Source organism: Brachyistius frenatus, unplaced genomic scaffold (assembly GCF_029030835.1).
Source record: "Brachyistius frenatus isolate BFR_SWC_R1_liver_20210118 unplaced genomic scaffold, ASM2903083v1 Contig_7, whole genome shotgun sequence".
Classification (NCBI taxonomy): domain Eukaryota; kingdom Metazoa; phylum Chordata; class Actinopteri; family Embiotocidae; genus Brachyistius; species Brachyistius frenatus.
In genome coordinates, this window is record NW_027210606.1 from 1,542,563 (window position 1) to 1,569,704 (window position 27,142).

At 42.3% G+C, this 27,142-nt stretch overlaps 3 protein-coding genes across 5 annotated transcripts; 1 reads left to right on the top strand and 2 right to left on the bottom strand.

Moving 5' to 3' along the window:
- Positions 1 to 3,795: 3,795 nt before the first annotated feature.
- On the bottom strand, positions 3,796 to 17,655 carry gtpbp1l (GTP binding protein 1, like). 3 transcript variants are annotated; one of them, XM_069689513.1, is made up of 15 exons: positions 17,573 to 17,655; positions 17,158 to 17,336; positions 16,617 to 16,728; positions 14,984 to 15,164; positions 13,052 to 13,235; positions 12,605 to 12,769; positions 12,394 to 12,517; positions 11,544 to 11,658; positions 9,376 to 9,520; positions 8,596 to 8,778; positions 8,236 to 8,371; positions 7,934 to 8,112; positions 7,697 to 7,837; positions 6,658 to 6,720; positions 3,796 to 5,939 (listed from the first exon to the last, which is right to left on the bottom strand). In XM_069689513.1, the coding sequence occupies exons 2-15, from the start codon at positions 17,332 to 17,334 to the stop codon at positions 5,826 to 5,828; spliced, it is 2,019 nt and encodes a 672-aa protein (XP_069545614.1). In that variant the 5' UTR covers positions 17,335 to 17,336; positions 17,573 to 17,655; the 3' UTR covers positions 3,796 to 5,825. The 3 variants fall into 3 exon arrangements, with proteins under 3 accessions (XP_069545614.1, XP_069545613.1, XP_069545615.1); XM_069689512.1 differs by having other exon boundaries at positions 6,637 to 6,720; XM_069689514.1 differs by lacking the exon at positions 6,658 to 6,720.
- Positions 17,656 to 19,784: 2,129 nt separating this feature from the next.
- lgals2b (lectin, galactoside-binding, soluble, 2b) lies at positions 19,785 to 22,874 on the top strand. The gene is made up of 4 exons (XM_069689533.1): positions 19,785 to 19,802; positions 21,267 to 21,340; positions 21,474 to 21,645; positions 22,477 to 22,874. The coding sequence occupies exons 1-4, from the start codon at positions 19,800 to 19,802 to the stop codon at positions 22,621 to 22,623; spliced, it is 396 nt and encodes a 131-aa protein (XP_069545634.1). The 5' UTR covers positions 19,785 to 19,799; the 3' UTR covers positions 22,624 to 22,874.
- Positions 22,875 to 24,725: 1,851 nt separating this feature from the next.
- On the bottom strand, positions 24,726 to 25,799 carry uts2r4 (urotensin-2 receptor 4). Its single transcript, XM_069689390.1, has one exon. The coding sequence runs from the start codon at positions 25,797 to 25,799 to the stop codon at positions 24,726 to 24,728; it is 1,074 nt and encodes a 357-aa protein (XP_069545491.1).
- Positions 25,800 to 27,142: the final 1,343 nt, after the last annotated feature.

The following is a 27,142-nucleotide window of genomic DNA, read 5'->3' on the forward strand; positions in this document are numbered from 1 at the left end:
TAAGTCCGTTATCAAAGTCGGGTTCTTTCAGCTAAGAGCTTTAGCTAAGGTCAAATCCTTTCTCTCCGCGAAAGAAGAAAGTTATTATAAGAGAAAGTTATTCATGCATTTATCTCCTCCAGGTTAGACTATTGTAATTCTTTGTATGCTGGAATCGGCAAAAATCTTTTATCATGCCTTCAGTTGGTGCAGAACTCTGCAGCGAGGCTTCTTAATGGTACACGCAGGCGTGAACACATTTCATGGATCTTAAAATCCATTCATTGGCTACCTGTCCAGTACAGAATTACTTTTTTATTTTTAATGTTTGTTTTTAAGTGTCTAAATGGATCCTCCCCTGCCTATCTGTCCGACCTGCTGCAGAGCTACACCCCACCTCGCTCACTCAGGTTTCTCGAACAACAATGTTAGTTGTTCCTAGAACAAAAATGTCGACCCGGGCCGACCGGTCCTTCTCTGTTGCCGCCCCTAAGCTCTGGAACAACCTTCCTCTTTACATTAGGTTGTCATCCACCTTACCGAAGTTTAAAAGCCCTTTAAAAACCTATTTATTTTCACTGGCCTATCACTTTGATCTTACCTTGGCACTTTTGTGTGATTTGTGTTAGTTTGTCTTGATTTTGATATTACTTATTTGTATTGATCCAGTCTGTTAGAATGTATGACTGTTTGTTTATGTGCAGCACTTTGGGCAACCTTTGTTTTGTTTTAAAATGTGCTATACAAATACATTTTGACTGATTGATTGATCGATAGAGCTCCAGATTAAAATTGGGCTACATTTCATGATAGTAATTTAAATGCTTTTGAAATTGTGACAAAGAACAATTATGATTCACATAAATGATCAATAATGTGAAGAACAGGGGGAAAAAAAATTCTATAGGCATGAATCCATCTCATATTTTCCCCTGGAGGAAAATAGTCTGCAATTATACTGCTATTGTCAGAGTATAAGGACTCACAGCTTCTCTTTGCTATCGCTTTTCTTGTAATATTTGTTACAGTTGACTCAGCGTTGCTCTTTCATTGTACTCATTGTTCATCACTCAGTAAATAAGAGCATTAAATGTATAAAATGAAATGTAAAACAGGGAATTATAGATTCAAATCTGGACACTGAAGTTGCTGACTGCTCAGTCTGAGTTTGACAAAATGTGTGTTGCAGATTGAGCAGCATCCCGCTGAATCCATCTTTTCCCTTTGAGAAACTCCTGTAAAGAAATGATTTTGTCTTTTCGTGTCATGCTTGAGATGACAACAATGGTTCTGCATATTTGCCAATGACATGGCTCATTCAGTCCCTCAGACTTGGTGATGAGGCTCTCACACTGCATGGTGTGTAAGCCAGTAAAATCGGGGGGGGGGGGGACAGGTTGATACACTGTTATTGGAGTTTGATTCTATCGGAGGAGACGGATGAATACGCAACGGGAGATTGGGAATAAACATGGTGCCAGGAGCTGTTTTTAATTCCTTCATAAGCTTTGAGAGGGCAACCTTGAAATGCCTCCGCTCACATTCATCAAGTCAGTCACTGACCCCGGGATCCGCTTCAAAGACCTTTTGCCATTTCCATTTTTATACCATCTGGGTGAACTCCACCTGTGAAAATGAGTTAACAGGTTCACGGAATGAGACTTTGATTGAATTGCAACAAAAACAATCTGTTGTTACAGAATAGTGCTTTAAGCCCCGGGGCGTTGGGAAATAATCAATACTGAAAGGCTGACTCTTTCTGAACTATTGAACACATTGAAAGTCCAGACAATATCAATTTCAGGCATATGTAAAGGGATCCCAAAGATTAAAAAAAAAAAAAAAAAAAATAGTATGTTCGTTCAAGGAATTTCAAATCTGACTCCACAACTTCCTGTTAGTGATTATCCACCCAACCGCTATGCTTTAAGGTGACGTACAACTTGGATAACAGATCACTTTCGGTAAAGTTAGCTGTAAGGAATAAATCTGTGTATCTTCTTCAAGATGATGTATTTGGATGTCAAAGGGATTTTGTACAAACTGATATATAGTCGTGAAAAAAAAGTGTTTTACATGACATTTGTTGACTTTTTCAATATAAATGAAGAAGCCCACATTCTTTAAAACAGAGTCTAAAGAGAAAAATGACAACCTCAAACAGACAACAGATCAAATTGACATTTTGTAGTCCATTTAAAATTGAAAAAAAAACAGATCAGTAAAGCCCGACATTTATCACAACAACTCCAGGAAATTACAACCGGGGGTTCCAGGTTGTGTGCCGATAATTAGAAACCCCTGAAAGAGACAGGTGGAACCGTCTTATTTAAACCTCAGACATCGAGGATCTGGTCTTCTCCTTGACACTGAGGTGTGAGGTGCATGATGTCATCATACCAAAATCTAAAAAGCTCTCCAAGGCCAATAGGGGAAAAAAGTTGTGGATATGAGTCTTTTAGGGGATTTAAAAAGATTAAAATGAAGAAATAGAAATTCGGAATGGCCAAGTCGAGAACAAAAAGTTCACATTTAAACTCCATTGAATTGTTGTTGGTGGATTTGAAACAGGCAGTGGATGCCGTAAAAACCTCAAACATCTTCGAACCAGAGGAATTTTTGGAGGAGCGGTTCAAAACTAGCAAAACACATACAATGTGTTATTTCTGTTAAAGATACCTTCTGAAGCCAAGAGAGCACTTTCTTTTTCCATTGAAAAATATCATATCAAATGATGTTTTTATTAAAAGATGATATACAGTCTGAACTAACTTCAGTTTATTTAGGCAGACTCAGATTCTGACTACATTACTGAAACCTGATTACCAGTTAAGGTGCAGTACTCACAATTCCCTTGTATGTCTTTTTGCTTTCTTCCCACTTTTCTTATCAACTTGTGTTAAGAGTCAAGAGTCAAGACTGTTTTCTTATTAACAATGTACCCATTTTGCGATTTCTTTCCTTCGTCAGACTCCAAACATAATAGACTTTATATCCAGTTCAACAAACTCGCATGGATCCCACCCTGTAACTGAAGCCCGATGCCCCCTGAAGGACCACGTTTTGGGTCAAAACATCATTTAATATGAATACTGGGCTTTCAGAAATGTTTATCATGTGTTGATGAAATCCAATAATCGGGATTCATTCTTTGTACTTCGCAAATGAAGAACGTAAAAGGATTTGTTTAATGTTGGAAGGCGCGTTTCTGCACAATCACTTCAACTTTATTTAACAGATCAAATATTTGAGATATTCTGTTTTCATATGAAAATCTTTTTGAACTATGGAGAACAAGGTGCATTGTTTTCAAAGCCGCATTAATTGAACTGCTGAGGTGGTAATAATTCAGTGATTTGTTTCCATACCTTCACATTACTTAGTAATTTCACACTGTTAAAAGACTGATATATGCAGTTATTAATATTTGCATGGATATAAAAGAAGAACGATATCCTCGAACCAGAAGCGCATTTTTTCAACTGCATGAATATTCATGCTGATCTCTAATCCTTTGGTTGATTCTGTGTTCTGAAGTGATGTAAACAAGCAGTGATATTGTGAGAGGGTGACATGTCGATTATGTGAAGATAACGTGAAATACGTATAATTTGATGTTGATGGCCTATAAATATTCTGTAATTACATAATATAAAAGATGGTCATACATTTCACACAAAAGAGCTGTTTTTAACCTCATTTATCTTGGTGCTATTTTGAATTAGTTGTTTTGCAGCATCAGTTAATTGATTTTAAATAAACAAAATAAAAATACAAAATACAAACAGAACCAAAGAAAGAAAAGGAAAAAAAAGCCAAACTTCTATAACATCTTTATTTAAAAGGATTTACAACCAAAACTGGCACCACTTAATTTAAATGACATCTTTTTTTGACCTTAGTTATTCTGCACAACTTGCATTTTTGTACATACATACAAACAAAACGTGTCTCTTCAAAAATAGATCCGTGCACGATCGGTAAAGTCAAAGGAGAAAATCGGGAGAAATTTAATATTCTGGCAGTTTAGTATGTTTATGATCCTTTTAAAATCAGTAATTCAAGAGCCCAAAGACTCTCAGCTGAGACTGACGGACATTGAATCAAGTGTTATGGGGAGACTGGTGCCCTGAAGAAGAAAAAAAGCCCTTTAAACTGTGACAACTTCAAACATCATAAGTCACATTCCCAATATAAAACTCGCACTGGGAGAGAACCGACAAACGGCTTCATAAAAACAAACAAAACACTCAAGTTTCCTGTTGCTCACTTTACTGCCGCTTGATGTGGTCAGTGGTTTATGCAGCTTATCAGACGCGAGATGACTTTTATTATTGACTTGTACGATAACAAAAATGGCACACAGTTTCTATCTCAGTTTAAATGCTGCAGTATCAAAACTGAATGATATCGAAGTATCTGTATGTATTTCTGGTACAGTATGTACCAAAGAAAATATTCCATCTCTGGTCAAATGAAAGAAATTGACTTCCTGTGTCTGACGTTGGCTTTGAGCACTAAAACGTTGACATTTATTTTGCAGCTACTTGCTCATTCATTTGGAGCACAAACAAAAAAAATGTGCTACAAAATCAGTGATTGAAATATGTTCTTACTTGGCTTATAACAAACACCCAGTGAGCTTTAGCATGAAGTTGCTTGTTTTTTTGTTTTTTTTGTGCACGACACTTAATCAGCTTTTGGATTATTAAAGAAATGTGCTTCTCTCTTCTTGGCTTATTCCCCCCAGCAAACGATAAAACAGGACCATGTTAAAACATGACCAAAAGCCAATTTGACACGAGAGGAAAAAAAACAAAAAAACCAGAAGGGACAATTCAGTCCTTTTGTTTGCTGGCTGCATGAACTCCATCTGGTAAAACTGCAACACGGGCTCTTAGAAAAAAGGCTTCAGTATAAAATCGATAAAATGACCTTTCAGTTGCGAGGCCACATGTGCTCCGACCGTTTTGTCCTTCGTGTACCCGCTTTACCACGTGATGCACGAGTGGCTACAATTTCAGGGCAAGAGAAAAACATTTCTGTTAAATGGCCACATAATTACATCTTCAACATCTCTACGGTACAAAACAGATCCCCAGCAGGTCGAACAACTGTAGCTGCCAGCCAAAACAGCGGGAGCGTCAACGAACACACCAGCTACATCTCACCCACGCTTTCGTGGGGAGACTTACAGCCCTTGAGTTTGGTATCAGTTCCCTTTCAGTTCAATACATCTCAAATGCAAATTTAAATTCAACTGCCATTTTCAAAAACAAGAAGCTCCTTTTTAACAAATGATCTCCCTCATCGTGTGACAGATGTGACCGCGGCGGACTCCGACCCCGGCGCCATCTGAAAGGTGCGTTCACAGCAGTCAGGTGGAGGAGGACGAGGACACGTGATGGAGGATGAGGAAAAAGAAGTTGAGAAACGGACACAAAAAAAAAAAAACTGCTGTGGTTGGAGACAGCGGGGATGGGGGGGTGGGGGGGGGTGACCGATCCCTCTGCTGGATGTTCTGATCAACTACAAACAAGGTAAACACCCCCAAACGTTTGGATCAAAATAGAAAGCTGAATATAATAGAACTGACAAATTGTTAACGTAGTAAACCTCAAACCAAATAAAACTTCAGAATCATCTTCAGCAGCCTGCAAGTAATTACACCAAAAACATTAAACTGGTTTCTTGGGGAAAATAATTCACTCTCTCTTGATTTCTAATCATTTTCTATGAAAGGGGGGGGGGGGTCAGTCTTCGTAGGCGACCAGCGGAGGGTCATACGGTCACTTCGGCTCCCTGTAAAGAGACGACGTGTTCTGACGAGAAACGTAAAGTTGCTTTCAGGCGGTGCCTGCTGCTCCTGCCGGCACCGCTGCGGAGATGGCTGCAGCGCTCAGGCCTTTCCCTCGATGTCTCTGACCTCCTCTCCGGCGTCCCCCGCCTCCCGACTTGAGCTGCAGACAAGACACCGACACCGCGGTGAGCCATGAAATCGGGGCGCAATTAAAGTGAGGACTTCGGTCCGCAGCGGTTCAGACGTGTGGTGCATTTCTGAGGAAGGGGGACGGGTTCCTCATCCGTGCCTTCGACTGAAAGGGTTAAGACGAGGTCCGAGTGTCTCAGAGGGGAAGGAAGGAAATGAAAACGGGGAGAGTTGATGTTTTACACCGAGTATATTTAGTGCAGGTGGTTAAAACCCCAAAACTATTTATTATTAATTCCTACAATTATAATAATGAATTCATCTTTTTTTTTTTTTTTTTCAAATCAACACGTTAACTTGTTAAATTAGTCCATTCACTGAGGAAGAGTCCAAAATGCGTTCTAAATAGAAGGACTTTAAATTCATATTGTAAATATTTACAGTACAATCAGAAATAAACAAACTGTTATTGTGTTTGCTTTAAATGTTAAACCCTTTCTGATTCCAAAAACCCACTGAGGTCCAGTTCAGCACGCAGCAATGAACCACTTGCTTGGTTAGAAGAAGCTGCTCAGTGACCAGCAGTCAAGCTGTGATTGCAGCTTCCAGGTGCGACGCTGTGACTTCAGGAATAGAAAGCGGGAGCGTGCTGCATGCTCGCAAAACAACAGAACAACAAAACAACAAAACAACATCCAGGCTGGAGGAGACGCCGTCGTGACTCTCACCGTCTGCAGAAACGTCGTTACCTTGTTTTCTTTGCCGCCGTCTTTGCACGGAGACGCCTCCTCCTCCTCCTCCTCTGCCGCTGTCTGACGCAGCATGACAGGGAGGGAGGACACGAGACGAGGCGACAGGGAGGGAGGACACGAGACGACAGCGGGGAAGTGAAGGGTTAACAGAAGCAGAGGAAGCAGCGAGGAGGGCGAACGATGCGGGTTGATGCGGACATGAAGGCAAATGAAAGGTAGTTTGGAACAAATCGTGTTGTCAAGTGCAGGATTAACGGATGGAACACAACGGGGAGGAAAAGGAGACAAAGACAGAATTTAACTGGCAGAACAAAAGACAGCCGAAAGCGGGAAGACAAAGAAGCGACTTCTACGTTCACTTCAAACACAGTTCAACGAGGGTTTTTATTAAAAAGGACCTTAAGTGCAGCAAAAGTGCATCACTTTCAATAATATGTCTTTTCAGATATATTTTTTTCCAGTAGTCGTATTAAAGTTACGTATAATATTGGACACATGAAACTAGAGCGTGACCGATATATCGGTGGATATCAGCGGTATTGGTGTGCGTGTTGGTTGATATGGAAACGTTTTTGTTTTTTTTGTGTGCAGAACATAATGTAAACAAGATGCTTGTGGTAAATTAGAAACTGTTTTCTATTGTCATTTATAATGATTCAATTCCCATTCGGGTTTACCGTTTCAGTGCGATGATGTCAGTGGGGACAATAAAGTAAAACATATATTATCTCAAGTGCCAAAAGCGTTGGGAAAAAAAACAAACCCACATTTGGAGGCCTCATTGCAGAAGATGTGTGTTGTATGTACTGTATATACACATTATACTTCAAAAATATGGGACAATGCATTGATATTGGATGTTTTTGTTGTTGTTGTACTCCCTAACGTCGGTATCGGCCTCAGCCGCAGAAAGACAGCATCTGTCGGACTCTCCGTAAAAACCTTTGCGCCAGAAAGTGGAGAACTTCATCAGGTTTGGTTTGTTTTCCTTCAAAATGACTAATAGTGAGAGTTCCCCGAGCAGCGTTTCACTCACCGGTAGCTGCGCTGCGGTCGGACTGGACGGCCGCGCTGTCGGTCCGGCCTCCTCGCCGGCCGCTGCGGCGTAAGTCTTCTTACCGGCCTGAGCCTTGGACTGCTGGGCCTTCGCTGCCTGCGTGTTCACCGACTGGAGAAGCTGGAATCACAAACACGGCCAACGTCGGTTCCACCCGCATCAACATGACGCTCAACCGCGCCGGCGGGTTTTCACTTTCAACCGAAGCCTCGGTACCTTGGAGATGGAGCCTACAGCTTTGGTACGTCCTTCCCTGAACACCAGCTTCTGGTCGCAGTGCAGGTACTCGGGGGTCTTGATGAAGCGAAAGTGGACGCAGGCCTTGTCCCCCGTCCTCAGGCAGTCTTTGTTCATCGTCAGGATTGTGGCCGTCTGCCTGATGCTGCCGCAATGCACTAATGAAACAAAGAAACACCGAGCCAGTTACGTTAGCGGGCGAGTGAAAGGTGACCAGATCGTGTTTGGAAAGTCACGTGTAACCGCTCCAAATAAAGACACATGTGACTGTCTTCACTAACCCATGGCCTGGTATCTTGGGGATATCGTGGTCGGGTGGTGCAGCACCAAAATCTCAGCCTCAAATTCCCAGGTGGCATGTGGCATCAGCTTCGGGGACACCATCACCATTCCTTTCCTTATGGATGAGCGTTTGATCTGAGACGGTGGACAGTAAGTGGCAGGTAAAGAAATGAAGCTCAGGATGTGGTGAAGACAAAACAGAGTTAGAGCCAGAACACTACCTTCTCCCACTCGTGGGGATTTGGATGCATTGTAAAACTGATTATAAAGTTAGGGAACTAATTCATATGCGTACTGCATCCAAACGTTTCTGAATAATTATCCTTTTCAGTAGTTTTTCAAACGGTTTCCCTACAGACCTTTTTGAGGGCGAAGGACGCCGTCTGTCCACCGCGGACCTCTTTGACCGGCATCCTCTTGCGGTGGATGGACTTGACGGCGATGGTGATGAAGATGCCGAGCGGGTCCGGGCCTAAGAGCAGCGTGTCGTTGAGTCGTATCACTCCGCGTAATGTAGTGCCTGAAACGACCGTGCCCACACCCTGCCGAGAGAGGATCAGCAGGACGTCATGTTCGGGGCTCTGGTTGTCTGCAGAGACCGTCTTCGTCCGACTTTAACAGTCGTCTTCACAGTCAACTTTTCTACACTATTATGTCTTCCGCAGTGCAAATGTAAATAGTTGAAGCTACGTAGAAGTTCACACCCGATCATGAATTCCCCCACAACATCCACGCTCTTCTTTTCGTATCCAGAAAGTAGGACTGTGTGAACTCTGCCTGGTTTGAGTACTATGTGTTGAGGAAACGTCCAGAATGTCCTTGTTTTTATATTCTGCTGTTGTTTGAAGCGGCGACAGCTTGGTGTTATTTCATTACATCCGCACGCACACTTATAAACACAGATCTCTGACACGCGCTCACTTCAGCCTTTCACATTTTCACACGGACATTTGCATTAACACGCAACATGAGGGACTCAAACTGCTATCGTCTCTCCTCGACGTTAACATCTGGACCCGGAACATGTCCTTTGGTCCAGTTTGCCCCCGTTGGTTCCTGCTGTCATGTGTGAAAATGCTAAAGGAGAAAGATGAAAGATCTCGGGGTGTTCGGCTGAGCGCGCCTTCCACTTCTCTTACCGGTACCGAGTACGTGTCGTCTATCTGAAACTCTGCCGGCTCGTCATTGCTGAAGGTGGTCCGGGACGAGAGGAGGTTCAAGAACATCTTCAGCAGGTCCATGTTCTCTCCGGTCACATTTGAGATCTGGAAGATTGGACACATCCTGGAGAGAGGGAACAAGTCAACTGCTTCACGCCAAACTACTGTTTTGCTCAGATGGGCTTCAGCAACACGTCTAAGCTGTATTAGCATCAGGGATGCTGCTATTTAGACAAAAAAAACATCTGCGCTCCCAGTGGGTGGGATGGCAGATTCCCTAAAGGGATTGTTAAACCAGCACATGAATATTTACAGAGACTTAACGCTGGACGCAGGAGGGGAAATGTAGATGTAGCCGAGAAGCATCTTTCTTATTAGTCTAAAATACAAATCCGACTGAGACGGTTTGATAGTGTCAAGATATACGATATTCAAAATCCCAAAAGGGTCGATCTTTAATATCGTCGAATACGGGCTGCTTTTTCCATTAAACTGACATGGTGATGTGATACGCTGTAGAGGACAGCAGGTGAGAAAGATGACATCAGCGTGAGGAACAGCAGCTTCTGAGCCGGCCGGCACGGATGAAGTTGGTGCACTGATGTGCAGAGAGGACTTTTTCCCTCCTAGCTTATGTGGGAATTGTTGAATTGTTGGGTTTCTCTGTATAATATTGTAAAGTTCCACCGTAAGGACTTTAATGTGTTAAGTGCCATTAAATAATCTCTGTTGTGATTTGGCGCAAAATAAATAAAATTGAATTGAATTGAATTGAATGTCTGGAATATGAGGCGCGACCGGGAGGTCCTGAGACGGTTCCTGTTGTGTTCTTGTTGTGTTCCTGTCGTGTTCTTGTTGTGTTCCTGTCGTGTTCTTGTTGTGTTCTTGTCGTGTTCCTGTCGTGTTCTTGTCGTGTTCCTGTCGTGTTCTTGTCGTGTTCCTGTTGTGTTCCTGTCGTGTTCTTGTTGTGTTCCTGTTGTGTTCCTGTCGTGTTCTTGTTGTGTTCCTGTTGTGTTCCCGTCGTGTTCCTGTTGTGTTCCTGTCGTGTTCTTGTTGTGTTCCTGTCGTGTTCCTGTTGTGTTCTTGTTGTGTTCCTGTCATGTTCCCGTCGTGTTCCTGTTGTGTTCCTGTCGTGTTCTTGTTGTGTTCTTGTTGTGTTCCTGTCGTGTTCCCGTCGTGTTCCTGTCGTGTTCCTGTCGTGTTCCTGTTGTGTTCTTGTTGTGTTCCTGTCGTGTTGTCGTGTTCCTGTTGTGTTCTTGTTGTGTTCCTGTCGTGTTGTCGTGTTCCTGTTGTGTTCCTGTCGTGTTCTTGTCGTGTTCCTGTCGTGTTCTTGTCGTGTTCCTGTTGTGTTCCTGTCGTGTTCCTGTCGTGTTCTTGTCGTGTTCCTGTCGTGTTCCTGTGATGCGGAGCAGGTGGAAGCATGTCCTCACATTCAGCACCCGTGGTACACACATGCTCGCGACCAGTGATACGTGCGCATTCAGCGATTTCAACACGGACCTGAAAGTTGAGCAGATCACATTCTGTCAGAACACACCACGAGGCTCTTTGATTTGTTACCGCCGGCTTTCAGAAGCATTTCGAGGGTTTCCGTCTGCTGATTTCTTGAGTCTTTGGTAAAATTGTAAAATGTGCACGTACCAGTGGTGAATGAAATGTATGTAACTCAGACGCTGATGTTGATCAAGCAGCAGAACCTGAACTACTCAGAAGGATGTTGCTTCCCTCTGCTCCCTCCGTGTAGTTGTGTGGTGCAGCGGCTTCACACGGACAGTCTCTGAACTTCTGAATCGCACCTCATATTGTGGTGAATATGGGTAGAAAAGATTAAATCTTCCAGAGGATCTGAACAAATGATCAGCAGAGAACACAGTCATCCTGCAACGTTGAAATCTAAAGACAGACTATGTAGAGGCTGGTCTTTTTGGCAAAAAAAAAACTTGAATTATTAGGTCTGATAGATCGACATGAACTAAACCAAAAGACAGGCGACTTTTTGGTTAAATTTGAGAGCATTTTTTTATTTGTATATTCCTGTTTTTCCAACTTGTTCAGCCAAATTCACACAAGTTCTTTAAGAGAACATGATATATTCTTATCAGATTCTTTGTCACTTTCATTTTCAGTCTCCTCTTCTTTGGTCTTACCTCTCAGAGCTGAAGTTGGAGGCTGTGACGATGACATCATCCTTGTTCTGCACCAGCACTGGGATTTTCCTGCAGCCTGGTGACTTTAATAACCTTTGTAATAATTTGAGTGTTTCTGCAGGTAAACACAGACGAACCCAAAAAACAAAACCAAAAAAACACACGACATGAGAGCTTTTTTTTTTTTTTTTTTTTACAACCAAAACAAACCGAACACTGGAACAGACTGAAAATAAAGGACGTGCGAGCTGCGTAATGACTTGAACTTAAGAACTGCATATTGTAAGAGGAAGCCGGAGAAATAAACTGCCCTTTTTTTTTTTAGAGAGAGAGAAGTCCTTTATTTCTAAACCTCCCATCCCGTGTTTTTAAAACATTTCATCAAATTATAGGAAAGAGACTCCCCGTTTTCTTAAATCACCCATTTTTGCATTTTCTAGTTGGTGTTTCATTGGTTTGCTGTTTATGCAAACTCAACTTTTTCTCCTTTTGCTTCCCATTAAAACCCTTCCAGTAGTTTAGGTGGTATAATTTATTTCCCCCAGAGAGGCTTTTTTTTTTTTAAGTGCTGAGTTTCATAACCTCCACTTTAACATCATTAAAGTGGAGCCAAGCAGCATATAGAAAGAATTCATGTCTACAAACAGTCCTTAACAACAAAGTGCTGTGCGTGGTGCGGCTGTGTTGTTGTGTCATTATTGTTGTGGGGATGTTAATTATGCTGAACTTCTAACGCGAGATGTTATTTTCACTGATAACCGTGTGAACTTCAACAATAACTTGTGGAGCCAAGTTACTAAACATGTCCAGCTGGTTAATTCAGTTTTACAGAAGAAGTCCGGGTGTTTACCTTGCAGGATGTTGGCTGGACACATGTCTATCTTAGTAACCACAACAAACACGGGTACGTTCAGGGCCAGTGCCAGACCCAGATGCTCTTTGGTCATGCCGACGATGCCGGCGTTACTGCCGACCTGAGAGGAGAGACGAGGAGCGCTGGGAGTTAAAACGGGAAATGTTGACAGCAACACATCCACACACACACTTTCCTGTCCTCTCACCATCAGCATGCAGAAGTCGGGCAGGTGTCCCGTCATGCCAAAGACGGTCGTCTTGAGGTACTTCTCGTGGCCAGCCAGGTCAATAAAGGTGATGACCTTCGAGGACTTCTCGCAGATCTTGGTCCAGTCTAGACCTCCGCCGTGGCTGTCGGGTTTGTTCACCACCTAAAGAAATGAGAGAGGAGAATCTCACTGCCAGAATATCTGAGAGAAATGAAAACCAAGTTAGAGTCATAAAAAAAAAAAAAACACAAAAAAAACGTGTATTTAAACATATTATGCGACTAATTCCAATTTATCTATCCTAAAAAATAAACCGAGGGGACATTTCAGCAAGAGAAATGCATGCCGTCAAATGGCCGTGATCTTCAAAAGGATATTTGTAAGCAATGTTCCTTTTCTTAATTCTGCCCTTGCTCTGCCCATTCTGAAAAGCCAGATGCTCACCTGTCCTTCCTGGTCAAAGCCCAGGATATCATTGCCCACACTGCTCGTCCTGCCACTCTCCATCTCGTGTTTGTGTCTGAAGAGCTTCTGGCGAGCGAAGCCTCTGCCGTTGTCCAGCTCTCCGTGGGTCAACACTCCCAGCAGGGTGCTCTTCCCGGCGTCCACGTTCCCGACGACGGCCACTCTGGAGGCAGCGAAGCGTGAAGAGGGAGAAGTTCAGGTTCCAGTACCGAGGACCGTACGCAGATATTAATCATAAATACAAGACAAACCCTCTCCTGCCTGTGAACCTTTAATTGAGCCTCCACCTTGTTTATTGACTGGAACAGGGTGTTGCTGTAAATACACATATATCCTCAGCGCAACCTGCCCCGGTATAAATGAAGAACAAAGTAAATAGCATTCGGGAAGAAATAACTTTCAACTCTCTAAATCCAATCTAACATAAACAACATCCAAATACCACGCACACACACTCAGATGGAAAAGATGTGTTCAAATGAAATAAATATCGCCAGCAGCAGAGTCAGCTCCAACCAGAGTCTGTGCTGTAATAAATCACAATCTGTCGCTGTCACAAACAGGTCCTTCTTTTGCTTTTCAATTTTTCCACCATTATAGAGATATTTGGATTATCTGCTTTAACATGCCTTGAAGGGAATATATGTAACCATCGGTTACGTGTCATTTCATCACTGCTACAGTTTCATGTCCACATGTCAGCCACACAGTGATCATGGACATGCAAAACTATTTGGTGCAGAATATTTGGAGCGTCAGAGCTCGGCAGGAGAGGAAGTTGTCCAACATGTTTTTAAACATCCTCCAACAAGCACGCAAGAGTTTTTAAAGCAGGCAAAAAGTAAAACATCTTCACCTGGACAAGCGTGTCTCCTGACTTGACTTCAACAGAGCACCTTTAGAGTATTTTAAAGTGGAAGGCAGAGCAACAAAACTCCTGCAGCAAAGAGCAGCTGAAACAAACCGTCCAGACTGGATTCATTCATGCTTTCAATCCAGTCGACATCAGAACAAACTGAAAACAGCTGAGAAAAGGGCTGCGTATCGTTACAAAAACGTCTGATCCTGGTGGTGAAACCTTGACTTTGGTATCTGTTCCTGAATGATGTTCTTTTTATACCAAAACCTAAAAGAAACGCATTTTAACCAAAACAAATTTACAGTACATTCATGGTAGGAATCTTTAGTCTTCATACAGTTTAGAAGGCAGACTGTAACCCAGGTGGCTTTTTTTTGTAGCTGCAATCAACAGAAACACCTCACATGCAAGTTATTGGCGGATGTTACAAGTTACAGCATTCCCCTGAACACCTCGTATACTATCAGTAGATGGTCGCCAGCTTGCACACCGAGAAGCCTGAAATCACTGCGGCGCACGCCTCTCCGACGGGTATGTGGGCATAAAACTAGTTTGGAAAGACCGAAATCGGGCCTTCTAAAATGAGATGTACGACCTGAGTAGAGGCTGACACTGCTGAGATTTACTACTGTGGGAAAAGCTATGAGTTACAGAACAGAGCTGTGTTGGTCTGGGCGTGGGACGTGGGTATCGAAATGTGCCACCAAATGAACAGGCATGTTTTGATACTAAATAGTACTGAAGTAATTTGGAATCAAAACCTGGTACCCAGCACTTCCAGAGCAATGTCAAAGATATCTGCCGTTGGGAACAACCTGTTATCACAAAGGCACTTAGAAAAATAAAAACTTTAAAGCTGCTCATGTACTTTTTTCGAAGTGCTTGTCAGATGGACGACCAGCCATTTTTATAGCCGTCTGACCCAGACAGACATAACAACAGCTACAAACACATTCAGGTTCCAACATGGCGTTTGAGGAGAGCTCGACCCTTTAAGCCTCGTGCTCATGGACGCTTAAACATTAGCAGATGAGGAAGGTTAATATTTTTACCTGACTTCCAGGAAATCCTGCTCGCCAACGCGTCGACGGATGAGGTAGTCCCGAATATTTCCACCAGCGTCTGTCCTTTCTCTCAGCAGGATTAGATCAGCCTCAATCTGTTCGCACAGCGACTGCACCGTGGCAACCGACGCCTCCATGTCCTTCTCATCCAGACCATAGTCACCCCCATCTACACCCAGGAAAGCAAGGAAGGACCAAGTTAATCTGGTCCAGGACAGAGACAAACGAATGTAACGGCACATATCTTCTATTTAATGTGTGCTTTTACCAAACGAGCATTTCAGTACAATAAACGTATGTTCCCAGCATGTCAGAGCTGAAGTAACGACCCTGGAAATGGAACTAACTTCACTGATCAATGTCCAATACAGGAATGCTGCTAACATACAATATAACAGGGTGGTGACTGGGAGGAAAACTACCACACTGGAAGCCCTACTCTGGAGAAGAAAGAGACAGAAAGAAAAACAGGTGGTTTATGGGAAAGACAGGTGTGAGAGGGGAATTACTGCGACCATAATAACGCAGAACAGTTAGCTTCAGACAAAGTCTGAGAAGAGCAGGATGGTCAAATCTTTTCAGAACACATGAAGAAATAGCTTTAGATAACTATGAATTCATAAAGAAACCACACAACACACTGTGGGTATCTTTTTTTTTCAGTGGTTCATTAGAAACACCACAAAAACCCTCCATCTGACTTGTCACGAAGTCTAGTTGTACGAGACTGAGGAACGGAAAGCGCCAGTCGGGTCAGTGGGCGACTCAGCTGCTCGTCTCACACACACACACACACACACACACACACACACACACACACACACACACACACACACACACACACACACACACACACACACACACACACACACACCTCCCAGAAGGCCACATGGGTCGGACATGTTGCTGTAACACGCAAAAAAATAACTGGTTGCCAACAAAGGCTGTGGTGTTTGCGCTGCGTGGAGCAGCAGACGGTGAATGGATGAAAACAAATGGAAGCAGCTGACAGGAGTCACGGCTCTGCTCCGACACTATAGTGGCTTCACTTTTACTTGGATGTACTAAAAAAACTAAAAAAAAAACACTTTCCCAAACAAATTATACGTATAAGAAATGATATCTGCCCCAGTCTTTGACCATAGCTGTGTAAATGTTATACTAGTTTTGGTTAGTGAAGGGGTACGGACGATATTTTCCAGCAGCCAGATGCAATAAAGTAGAAAATAAGAACTGGCTTTCCACACCACGGCAGCAGATATTTCGCTTTACTCTGCGACAGCATTTCGTCTTCGGTGCCATGTGTGGGATGTGTTCACCAACTTCACCAAACCCACGATTCAATCAGACACATTTTTCAGGTTGCGGACAGGAGATTTTTCAAATTCTTCGATTTGTCAAAAGACTAAAGTGTAGAGTTGAGATCAAAGGTCCATGCAAGTTTGATTTTTCATTATTATTATTGTAAAAAAAAAAAAAAAAAAAAAGTAGCTCGTGTTTCTTTTTAAAATGTCTAAAACATTGCGTTTTGGTCACATATAAAGTGGTTGATATTTCGGATTTTCTGTTTTTGATGGCTGGAGTTCATCTTTTGAGTTGTTCCACAGTTATCTGCTCTTACCTGAACCCAACCCGACCACGTAGATCGTCTCTCCGCAGCCCTCATCTATCCGCTCCCTCAAATGTCGTAGTAATGAATCATACTGCTCCCCGGTGGGACTCACAAGGGCCAGCTGAAAGGCGAAGACAGGTGAAGAGACATCAGGGACAGACGGTGGTGGAAAGGTCAAAGACAGCAGACACCGCGGGGTTGTAAGTGTCTAAAAGTCACAACGAGTAATCCACGTTTTAAAAGGTTACTGAGTCAATGAACATTTGTACTGCTGATTTTAGTCCGACGCCTTCGGCTGATCATGTCCCCGATGACAACGAGCAAAGTCAGAGTAATGCTGGAGGTCCTGTCTGGTAACCTGCCAGCTGGATGCAGCTGCAAACGCAAGACGCGTGTCACTTTCTAGTCGTTTGCACAAAATACGCTGCGTGAAACTCTCACGCACCACGAAGCTTGCTGTCGGGTCACCGTCCGGTTAACGCAGCAAAGCGCACACGTCCCCTAACGTCCCGTCCCCTGACGTCCCGTCCCCGTGTCCAACGAGGCCCACCTTGCTGCTTAAATCTAAATAATCCGCGGACTCTCCGTTCGCAGCCTCGCCGTCTTCGAAGCCCTCTCGGCCGGACGGATCCTCGCCACATCCCCGGTCCGGTGCGAACATACAAGCGGGCACTACGGGCTCTGCTGCCGGGCACGTCGTCGCTTCTGTCGCCGGTAACGACGCCATTTCTGGGAGGAGGAATATTTCAAAAAGACAAGACGTAAAGATCGGTTGTGTTTAGAGCCAAGCTAGCTCATGCTAACCTGAAACACTTGAAATGGAAGAACGGCATTTAATGCATTGCCATATCCGTTAACATGTCAAGTACAATTTCAAACGTTTGTATATTTAAATGGTTAGTGGAGTTGAATTAAATAATTAAACTTCTTATGAAGAAGAAAAAAAACAAAACAAAAAGGCATACCAGAAGTTGCTAGCTAGCTGACAAGCTAACTGAGTTGTTTATTCTGGTTGGTTTCTGGACGCCGCCTGTAAGCCACGCCCACAACCGAATGGAGGTAGGGGATTGGCTGTCCTGTAAGAAGCCACGCCCCCGCCCCCGTCAATGAAGTACTACACACATCAGTGTTGTTCGGGTGAAACCCGAAGACCCTGACCTACTTTCAGACACAAACACCAACTCACACGTGTGGGACATAACAATGATAATTAACCCGAAAATGAAACTGCACATTATGGACGTAAAAAAAAAGTAAACCATTTTCCAATTATTGTCTGCCAACAGGAAGTCTTTAAAAAAAAAAAAAACTACAAGTTTCATGTGAAGTATTCTGAAGTTGTGGAAATGCTGAAATGCCAGAAGCAGTTTTTAGTGCAATGTAAGTGTTTGTAGCCCGCAGTCAGTAAAATAAGTCTATAAATAAAATCTACTGATCTAGATAGTAGACCAGGGATAAATCAGACAGTAGAGAGAGTTGGCAGTTGGATCCCAGGCTCCTTCTGTCCACATGCCAAAGTGTCCTTGGGCAAGACGCCAAGTTGTCCGCAGTGGCAGGCCAGCACCTTATGGCAGCTCTGCAGCCAGTGGGGTTTAAATATGTGTGTGAATGGGTGAATTCAATGAGAGGCAAACTGTAAACTACTTTCCTACCTATAAAGGGATGCAGCACCATTCATTCTCTAAGTCTAGACCATTTACCAAATGGCAACATACTTATCTTGACGGTAGCTTGTGTTGCATCTATGACAGAAACAATATTTAAATTGAATTGTTTTGAATGCCTTTGACTTATTTGCACATAATGGCCACAAGTTCTACATGTACATACATGATATGTGAATCACAAACATTATTCTATATTCCTGCATCACTGCATTTATATAAACATACTGTATTTGTATAGTTTTTTTCTCCATATTTGTATTTATTCTTCTCACAAGCTGCACAGTATATTTGCTCCTGGACTCGCTCAACGTTATAGTAGAAAATGAGAAAAACAGTAATGAATAGCTGCCTCATCTCTCTTAAGACTCTGTTGTCAACATAATAGAGCTACATCAACATAGCCGTGGATTCACCCAGATAAGTATAAATACATCTCACAAAAACATGTATAGAGATCAGTAGATATCGATTTCATTATAATAAAAAAAAGTACAAAACTCTCAGGGCCTGATTTACTACGTGCAAACTCCACACCACCCGCAAAAAAAAATATCCAAACAGATCTACTAACAACGTGCAGTGAGGATTGCGTCTTTCAAATGTGCAATTTAACACACGTTGTCCATTTTGCATGTTTGCCCTCATGCATATGTAATATTGGGCGTTTCTACTTGAAGGTGCAAAATACTGTGAGGGGAAATGCAAATAGAACAATTTAGCACCCGCAATGATATTTACTAAACATGAAAGTAGAAATAGGAGAAGTGATTGTGTGTATTTTAGTACAACTGAAAGGAACGTATGAGTCAGATGTACATCAGGAGAGACGGATGCTCTTATTGTGGTGAGAAGAAGACGCAGAGAAACCAAAGAATACGTAGAGAACGAGGTTTTACATCCATGGAAACATTTTTGGAGATGACAGACGCAGACATTATTAAGACATTATAGTCGCTCCAGAAATGACATTTCTGAGTTATTGAATGAACTGAATGATGATTTACAGCCGATAACAAGGAGGAGCCACGAAATACCAGCAATTAAAAAACGTCTTACGACTCAGCATTGTCCTGCCTCTGGGTCGTTCCAGCGTCTCGCTGCTTGGATATCCTGCCCAGTCCTGTTATTCAAGGTGAGCTGTCACAGGTCCTGAATGTGTCCCGAATAATTCACAGGAAGCTTCATAAGGTTCACGAGCACTCGTGAGACACTGAATGAAACTAATTCACCAGCTCATCACAGAAACATCTGGACCTGCTGATCGGTGTTTGTTACAGGATCTCATCCACCGTCCCGATGTTTGTACCCTTTATTTGAGGTCTTAGTAAATCAGGCCCTCAGTAACCTGCAGAACATTAACAACGTTGTCATAAGTAACCAAGTTACTGAGTGTGATTGGTTATTTTTTTTTAGCCCTGTCCTTGTTGGTCGCTTCCTGCCCCTGACGTCACCAGTGTTATATAAAGTCCCTCACCTGCCTGCAGAGCTTTGTCACTCCAGGAACAACCCACCAAAGACAGCCAAGATGGTAAGTGGTGTGAAAGCTTCAGCCATAGGAAGTTGTTTCATTCTCAACCATATCCATTTGGTATCTTGGTTATGGTCCGCTAATATACATTCTATTTTAAAACTTAAATATTGAATGTACCACATTTTAAATGAGTAAATCATCTCTTTGGGGACATGCAGCCTTTCTTACTGTCTGGAGGTTGACGTTTCTGATCACAAAAACTATTCAAAAACATCTTCAACCATTTTAAAATGTACAGGTTGAATATTAGGAAGGTCGAAGTGGTATGATTATATGCAGAGCAAGAAACAATGACTCATCAGATGTTGTAATTCATATACCTATATGCTTTTAATCAAGGAATACAAATCCCTTTAATATTATCATATCCATGTGATTTGATAAAGGTGTGTATGTGTAGACCAAAACTAACGACAAGTAGTGAGAAAAATAGATGGTCCATGTTTCTAACGCAAGAACTTTGTTCTAATTTTCAACAAGTAACACTTCTTGAAAAAAAGAATCGCTAAGTTTATAACTTGGTCACTTCACAGTAAAAAGCCCAGAATCCCTTTCCCTTGTGCGTGATGTGCATGTGTTATAAGGTTTATCAATCAGACAGTGTCCTCGGAACAAAAGACGGGTAATGTTCTGGGACTTTGAACACCGCTCTTAAATAATTCAAGTTCACAGACTTTGTAGAAAATCAATGCAGGAAGAGTTTCTGAAGAGGAAATATTTGAAATCAATTTTGGGTGTTTTACCTGGTTTTCTACTTTTTTCCTGTAATAGTTTTATGGGCGTATATCCACATTTTGTGATAGGCGTGGTAGTGGTATCTATAGTGTACAGATCTTCTGTAACAGAAGGTCTCTGTGTGGATGTCTATTTATGGTTTTACTGTCTCTATAGGAGGACCACATGTCAGTGAACAAATACACTGACTTCCTGTTTCAGTACTTTTACAGCCTTGGCTCCTCTGCTCACCCTGGTTGATCATCAACAGAGACGATAAGAACAGTGTTGATCATCAATTCTCACATCACAGGGTTTCATTGTACAAATCTGGCTCCAAAACACCCCTGTCGATATTTTCTGAACTGAAATATCATCTGAATAAAATTGATATGGTACTATTATCAATATTTCCCAAACAAAATTGTTTTTGTTTTTTTATTGTGAAAGGGGGAACATGACAGTCAATAGTTCATGTTTATTCCCGCATCTTTCAAAAACCTCATCTCTATTTTCAGACTGGTGCAATGATCCAAACTTTAGATGCACTAATATAAAATTAAAAAAAACATTAGCATTACAGATTTTCTATGAAAATAAGGACGTTCATTTGTTTCCACCTCAAAGTCAGTTTTATTATGTGTAAATAAGACCATGAATTAAAGTAATGCAACTTTTTTTTTTATTCCATTAAGAAGCCCCATCTAACCCTCAGTTCATCATTCTCTTTGTCGTTTCCCTTTACAGAAAGTCAAGAACATGACATTCAAGGAGGGGCAGGAGTTCAAGATCCGCATCAAGCCCAAGGATGACTGCTGCTCGTAGGTCCTCCTCGTCAGAGATTCAAACTAAAGATGTTTCCTAGATGTGTATCATTTCTGTTTAATCAAGAGGTGGTAGTGCTTAACTTTTCATTGCACTCTTCTGATCCCTGTGTTTGTGCCTCCTTTGCAGCTTTGCCATCAACATCGGTCACGACGCTGAAAACATTGCGATACACTTCAACCCTCGCTTTGACTTTGAAGGAGACAACAACACCATCGTCTGCAACTCCCTGTCCGGGGGATGCTGGGGTGACGAGCAGCGGGACGGGGTCTTCCCCTTCGTACGTGGGGAGGAATGCAAGGTGTGTTGGTGCAGTGTGGAGGTCTCAAAATCCTTTAGTCTGAAATATAGTCATCAGTTCTGCATCTAAAGGTTCTTTCTGAAGAGCGTAAGAAGAGAGAGCTTTTGCACATATAGCGCAAGTGCAATATAACGGCAAATGCTAAAACACTTATTTTATCAAATACAAAAACAGCACAATAATGCCAGTTTTACAGCAGCGTGAATGATGGCACACGCAATCGCCACATCTCAGTATTTCCCCCCAAAAAGTTAGACAATCAAGTTAACTGTAGCAACACAGTATGTGCTGCCACATTACTTTGACTATTTTACCTTATATATTTATTTACATCATATTCTGCAGCACCTACAACTGGCAAATATCTCCCAGCAGGGACAAAGATTTTTAAGTATTGAGATGAATTCTTATGATTTTAATACTGTTTAGACAACGAAGGCTCAAAACTGCCTTGATTACAGTTAACACACCGACCTGCTGAGCTGTATTTGAGGAGAATGTTGGTTGTGAACCATTCTCAAAAGTACTGTATTTAGTGTAGTCATGTGGTCTGAGCTCAAATTTCATAATGTCACCATAAGGACTTTACAAGTGTGCTTGGTAACTGGGCTGTAACACTGCTAGGTCAACAGACAATCATGACGGGGTTTATAGGCTCATAAAACTGATGGAGCGAGATACCCCCACTCTAATGTTCTTGGAGGACTACGCTCTGTTCAGTCACCCTTTTTACTCATGTTCCTTATATCTTTTTGTTGTGCAACAGTTAGGCATTAACTGAAGATAAATTGTTTTCCCTCTCTTTTTCTCTTTGATTTACACACATCTCAGTTTTACCTCAACTTCAACAACGAGCAGTTTTACATCAAACTTTCTGATGGCAGCATGATGAACTTCCCCAACCGCCTGGGAGATATCAAGTACAAGTACTTCGACGTCAGCGGTGACGCAAGGATCGTCGGCATCAAGATCAAGTAGAGGTCGACCTCTTCTTCACCCTTGATCTGTCCTCCCTTTTGCTTGTTGCTGAAATAGCATGTTTTACATACCTGAGCCCAGGTCTGATTGTTCATATTTTCCTGTAATGAAAAATAGCACTGGAGATGGGAACAAATGCGGATTGCTGATGTTGTAATGAGAGTAAATGGCCTAAAGATGGAGCCACAGCACATCTAACGGTGCATGCTGGACATCAGTCACTGGGTTTGTTAATAAAAGCTGAAAACAGATGAGTGTTGTCTCTGTCTCTTCATTGTTTTACACTCTGACACAGATGCAACACAACACATCATGTATATTGGTAGTGTGATTTAACAAGGTTTAACTGAGAAGTGATGTATGTTCTTAAGTCTACACAATACTCATGTAGCCTAACAGAAATGATGTATTCGAAATTTAAAACAAGCCACACTTATATCAATACAAGAAAACTGTATTTCACATGAGGATTGATTCAGATCAGAAGACACCTTAAGTGTAAGTGTTCAGAGAGGATCCAGCCAGTTGTAGAAATTGTCCGCAATGAAATATGTTGAAAAAGTTTGGAATTGAGCTGTAAATAAGGAATGTATATTAAAGCCTTCAGTGTTAATATGGTCAATACATTGAATGGACTATCATGAAAGAGAAAATAGGTTAATATAAAAGGAGGGACAGAATACAGCAGCGGTGAGATGATGCACACTCTCTCAAAAACAATTTGCAGGAGGACTCAAAGATCCATGTGCTGAGGCCGAGGAATGTCACACGATCCCACCACATTCCCTGGAAAGAGACCAAATATCCTGTATGTATGTGCGTGAGGTGTGAAGCGAAGAGTACGGTAATAGAAAAATTGAAGCAGTCTTTACATTTCATTCCATTGTCTTTTGCATTTTACAGTATACAGCAACGGCTCAGAGAAATTCTTCAAATCTGTATGTCTTTCTATAAATAGTTTTTAGAACTTTTGTGTTTCCCATTTTGTAACCTTTTCAGTGCTTAATCAACACCTTTTTTAAGTTGAAAAATTGCTTGCATTTAAACTGAAAAGGCAGAATTAGTTGTTGGCACATGAGTCAAATTATAATACAAATAATACAAACCAAACTTTATTGTAAGCAAACATCCACATGCTATGCTGAATTTCTCTCAGTCCTTAACAGAGCAGGAAATATGTAACATCACACCAACTCATTTTGCAGCCTTCACACAGATTGAAGAAAATGCTTCTACAAATCATATACGTCTCACAAATATTACAGTTTTGTCAAAAATTACTACACTATAAAACATAATACAGGAATTTAGTTCAATCAATCACACATTTGTCATTAACTTTACATCAATGTAAATTTTGTTTAATTTAAAGTTAAATCAATGTAAATGTTCTAGTTTTAATTTTCAGACCATTTGAAAGCTAATAAATACAGTATGAGCTCTTATGGTTTGAAGCCTTTTGACTTGATACGATGAGTTCAATGAATGAAATTCTGATATTATTCTAAAAATATCAAATTTAGTTTCTAAAATAATACAAACAACTCATCAGTAGAACTCCCAGCAAGCATTTTTTGAGAATTTAATCTCTTGTTTAAAGAAAATTTGACTGACATAAACTTGCTGTGTGTCATTAATACATGCTGAATTGTGTTCTATTTATTTATTCTGGTCCCTCTTCTCCCGACACTTTTCATTTAAGAAAGTAAGTGGAAGAAGCCGCACATGTTGCCTCACATGTGCTCTGGTACAAAGTGACCATAGTTGTAGTTCATGTCAGAAGAAGAGCTCATTATTCAAACTGGGAAATGTAAAAGAAAAGCGTAACATAAGTGCAACTTAATGCAGCTCAATATCTTACGTTTATTGAACATGTTTTCTTAAGCTGAATTTACTTACCTCAGCTGGTTGTATATTTACAAACACATAAAAGTTTCAACAAACCTTTCGACATAAGTTCAGCTGACTCACATTTATAAGGCAGCAGGGAAACTTAAGTTTTAGCGGAACCAGCTTGAAATGATTTGCAATGTCGAGCCAAAATGACCTCTCAGGCTGATGAGTCAAGACCGTTCTATGGAGTGACTGTTTATACTCATCCACTAAAGGTCATGCAGTGGGGTCGTCACAACTGACGCAGGATCAGCTCTGCTTGACCCCACAGAATGACCTTTCTGGGCTAAGTAATCTTTGTAATTCCGAGTCAGAAGAGTGTAAAGAAATGGGTTGATACAACTATTCCCGTAGGTGAGACACGTGACAAAGAAATTGACATAATTATGAGCAGCTGGAGACAAAGCTCTGAGGGACTCTGGAGAGAACAGTTTGGCAAGCTGCCATCCCCAAAAAGGTAAGAAACAAGCCCAATAAGCTACTACAATGCTGAAGATCATCGATACGACTTTTTGTTTGAGTCCTCTCCTCCGGGCCGAGCGGCTGCTACCGCCTAAGCTCGCCTGCACTGCCCAGTAGCGTCTGGCTAGCCCTGCATACAACCCAACGATTACCAATCCAGGGACTAAGACACTTGTGAAAAACAGCACGGTGATATAAGTCTTGAAGGCCTCGGGGGTCCAGGTGGGGAAGCAGATTCTCTTCACCAAACCAGCCACAGTGGGTTTACCCTCCCTGAGTCGGATCATCACCATCATGGGAAGCGTCAGAATGAAAGCTAACCCCCAAACAACCCCTGCTACAAGCCGTCGGTTGCGGGACGAGGATCTGTGCGCACCGAAGGGTCTAGCCACAGCACGGTAACGTTCCAGGCTCATGGCAACTAAAATGAAGACGCTAGCGTGCATGGTGAGGAGGTCGAGACTCAGCAGGATGCGACAGCCGGCCTCACCGAACAGCCAATCATGGGCAAAGTAGGTGCAGACAACAAAGGGGATGGTGGAGAGGTACAACAGGTCAGCAAGAGCCAAATTCAAGATGTAGACGTACATGGAACCAGTCCGGCGCAAGGCGGCCGAGCGTGTAATGATGAGTGTGTACGTGTTCCCTGCCACACCCAAGGCACACATGATCATCAATGTGGCACCGAGCAGGGACGTCACCCACAGCACTCCACTGCCTCCAGCTCCACTACCACTCCCTTGGGACCCTCCATCTCCAGCCCCTGGGCTCAGGACATTTCCCAGCTGGGGGGTGACGGTGGCATTAAGACTGCAGTTCATGGTAGGGTTCGCAGATCAGAGATCAGAGGTCAGGCCTGAACGTTGAAGAGACAATTTACACACAGCTCTTTGGCGATGGACTTCTGAAAACATAAAAGGTTTAAAGTCTGTACAAACATCTCACAGTGTCAGTTGAAGTACAGATTGATGATAGCAGCGGACTGTAAAGATGGTCAAATGAGCATTTTCGATTATATATCCCAGACAATAGAGATCAAAAGAAAACATTGCTTGTCAGTTTATGAGATTTTATAGAAACTGTTTGGAGCTAAATCCAAGAAAAAACATAAAAGGGCAGGAGGTACAAGTGCACAGGACAACAACAACTGCATTAATCCACAGAGCAAATGGACATAGACCACTGACATGGCTGGGTGCATCAGTGACTACACAGCTGCCTGTAACTGACAGTGTGCATTCCCAAATGTAAGGTTTTCTACACACTCATGATCCCATACTTCTCTGAAATTGACAAAGCATGAAAGCCTCCAGTAAAGATTTAAGGCATCAAGACACCTCCAACATGAGAGATGTTCTCAGTTACAGGGATTTCTCTGTTGGGCTGAGGGCTGAAGTAGATCGGACATGGGTCATTTAGGAGCAGCGGGGAGGAATGGCGCCTTTCAGCTGGACAAACTGTGTTCAAAGTCCTGGATAGCAAACTCCTGCAATGCCGAAATGTGCTTGATTCAGTTGCTGACATCATCAGAGAGTTTCCCTTTGAGGATTAGAGATATATAGATCCATTTCAGCATGGCAGGAACAAAAAATCCACAGTCCTTTCTCCATGAGCCGGGTGTCTTGAGTAGCACTCAAAAGTTTGTAACTTCTTGCCTTGATTGTGCAAAGTAAGATTGACTCAGCAGCTGCAATTCATTCAGTCAACATTCATTTAGTCTTTGATCAAAGCATTGAGCTACAGATCCTTTCTGTTATCCGAATCCTCCACGGTGTTTATCTGCAGCTCTTCAGTACCTCTGTGGATTCACTTGGTGTCAGATGGATCATCAATTTGTCCCTGAAACTTGAGCCCCCCATTTATCTCCCAGTTTTGATAGACGACTGCTGTGTCTTTGTTCTTTGGAGTTTTCTTGGCTACTGTCCTCTCCTCCCTTCTCTCCTCTCTCTTTCTCACCAGGGTGAAAAACTAGCGTGGAGCTATAGATTTATGTGGTATTCCTCTCGGGCCTCAACCTACACACACACACACACACACACACACACACACACACACACACACACACACACACACCAAGGTGTAGTTTTAGACACCCAAAAACTGCTGGCAGGGTCTGCAACTACAGAAGCATGTATACAGAAACAAAACACATTACACATGTACA

What these genes read in the sequence shown, in the direction of transcription:
- gtpbp1l (XM_069689512.1), bottom strand. Translation starts at nt 17,334, where the DNA reads ATGGCGTCGTTACCGGCGACAGAAGCGACGACGTGCCCGGCAGCAGAG. An exon ending in CGACCGCAGCGCAGCTACCG is followed by an intron (nt 6,721 to 7,696) that starts GTGAGTGAAACG and finishes ATGCTGCGTCAG; the next exon opens with ACAGCGGCAGAGGAGGAGGA. An exon ending in TAACGACGTTTCTGCAGACG is followed by an intron (nt 5,940 to 6,636) that starts GTGAGAGTCACG and finishes TCTTGTCTGCAG; the next exon opens with CTCAAGTCGGGAGGCGGGGG.
- lgals2b (XM_069689533.1), top strand. An exon ending in CCCAAGGATGACTGCTGCTC is followed by an intron (nt 21,341 to 21,473) that starts GTAGGTCCTCCT and finishes CCTCCTTTGCAG; the next exon opens with CTTTGCCATCAACATCGGTC. An exon ending in TACGTGGGGAGGAATGCAAG is followed by an intron (nt 21,646 to 22,476) that starts GTGTGTTGGTGC and finishes CACACATCTCAG; the next exon opens with TTTTACCTCAACTTCAACAA.
- uts2r4 (XM_069689390.1), bottom strand. Translation starts at nt 25,799, where the DNA reads ATGAACTGCAGTCTTAATGCCACCGTCACCCCCCAGCTGGGAAATGTC.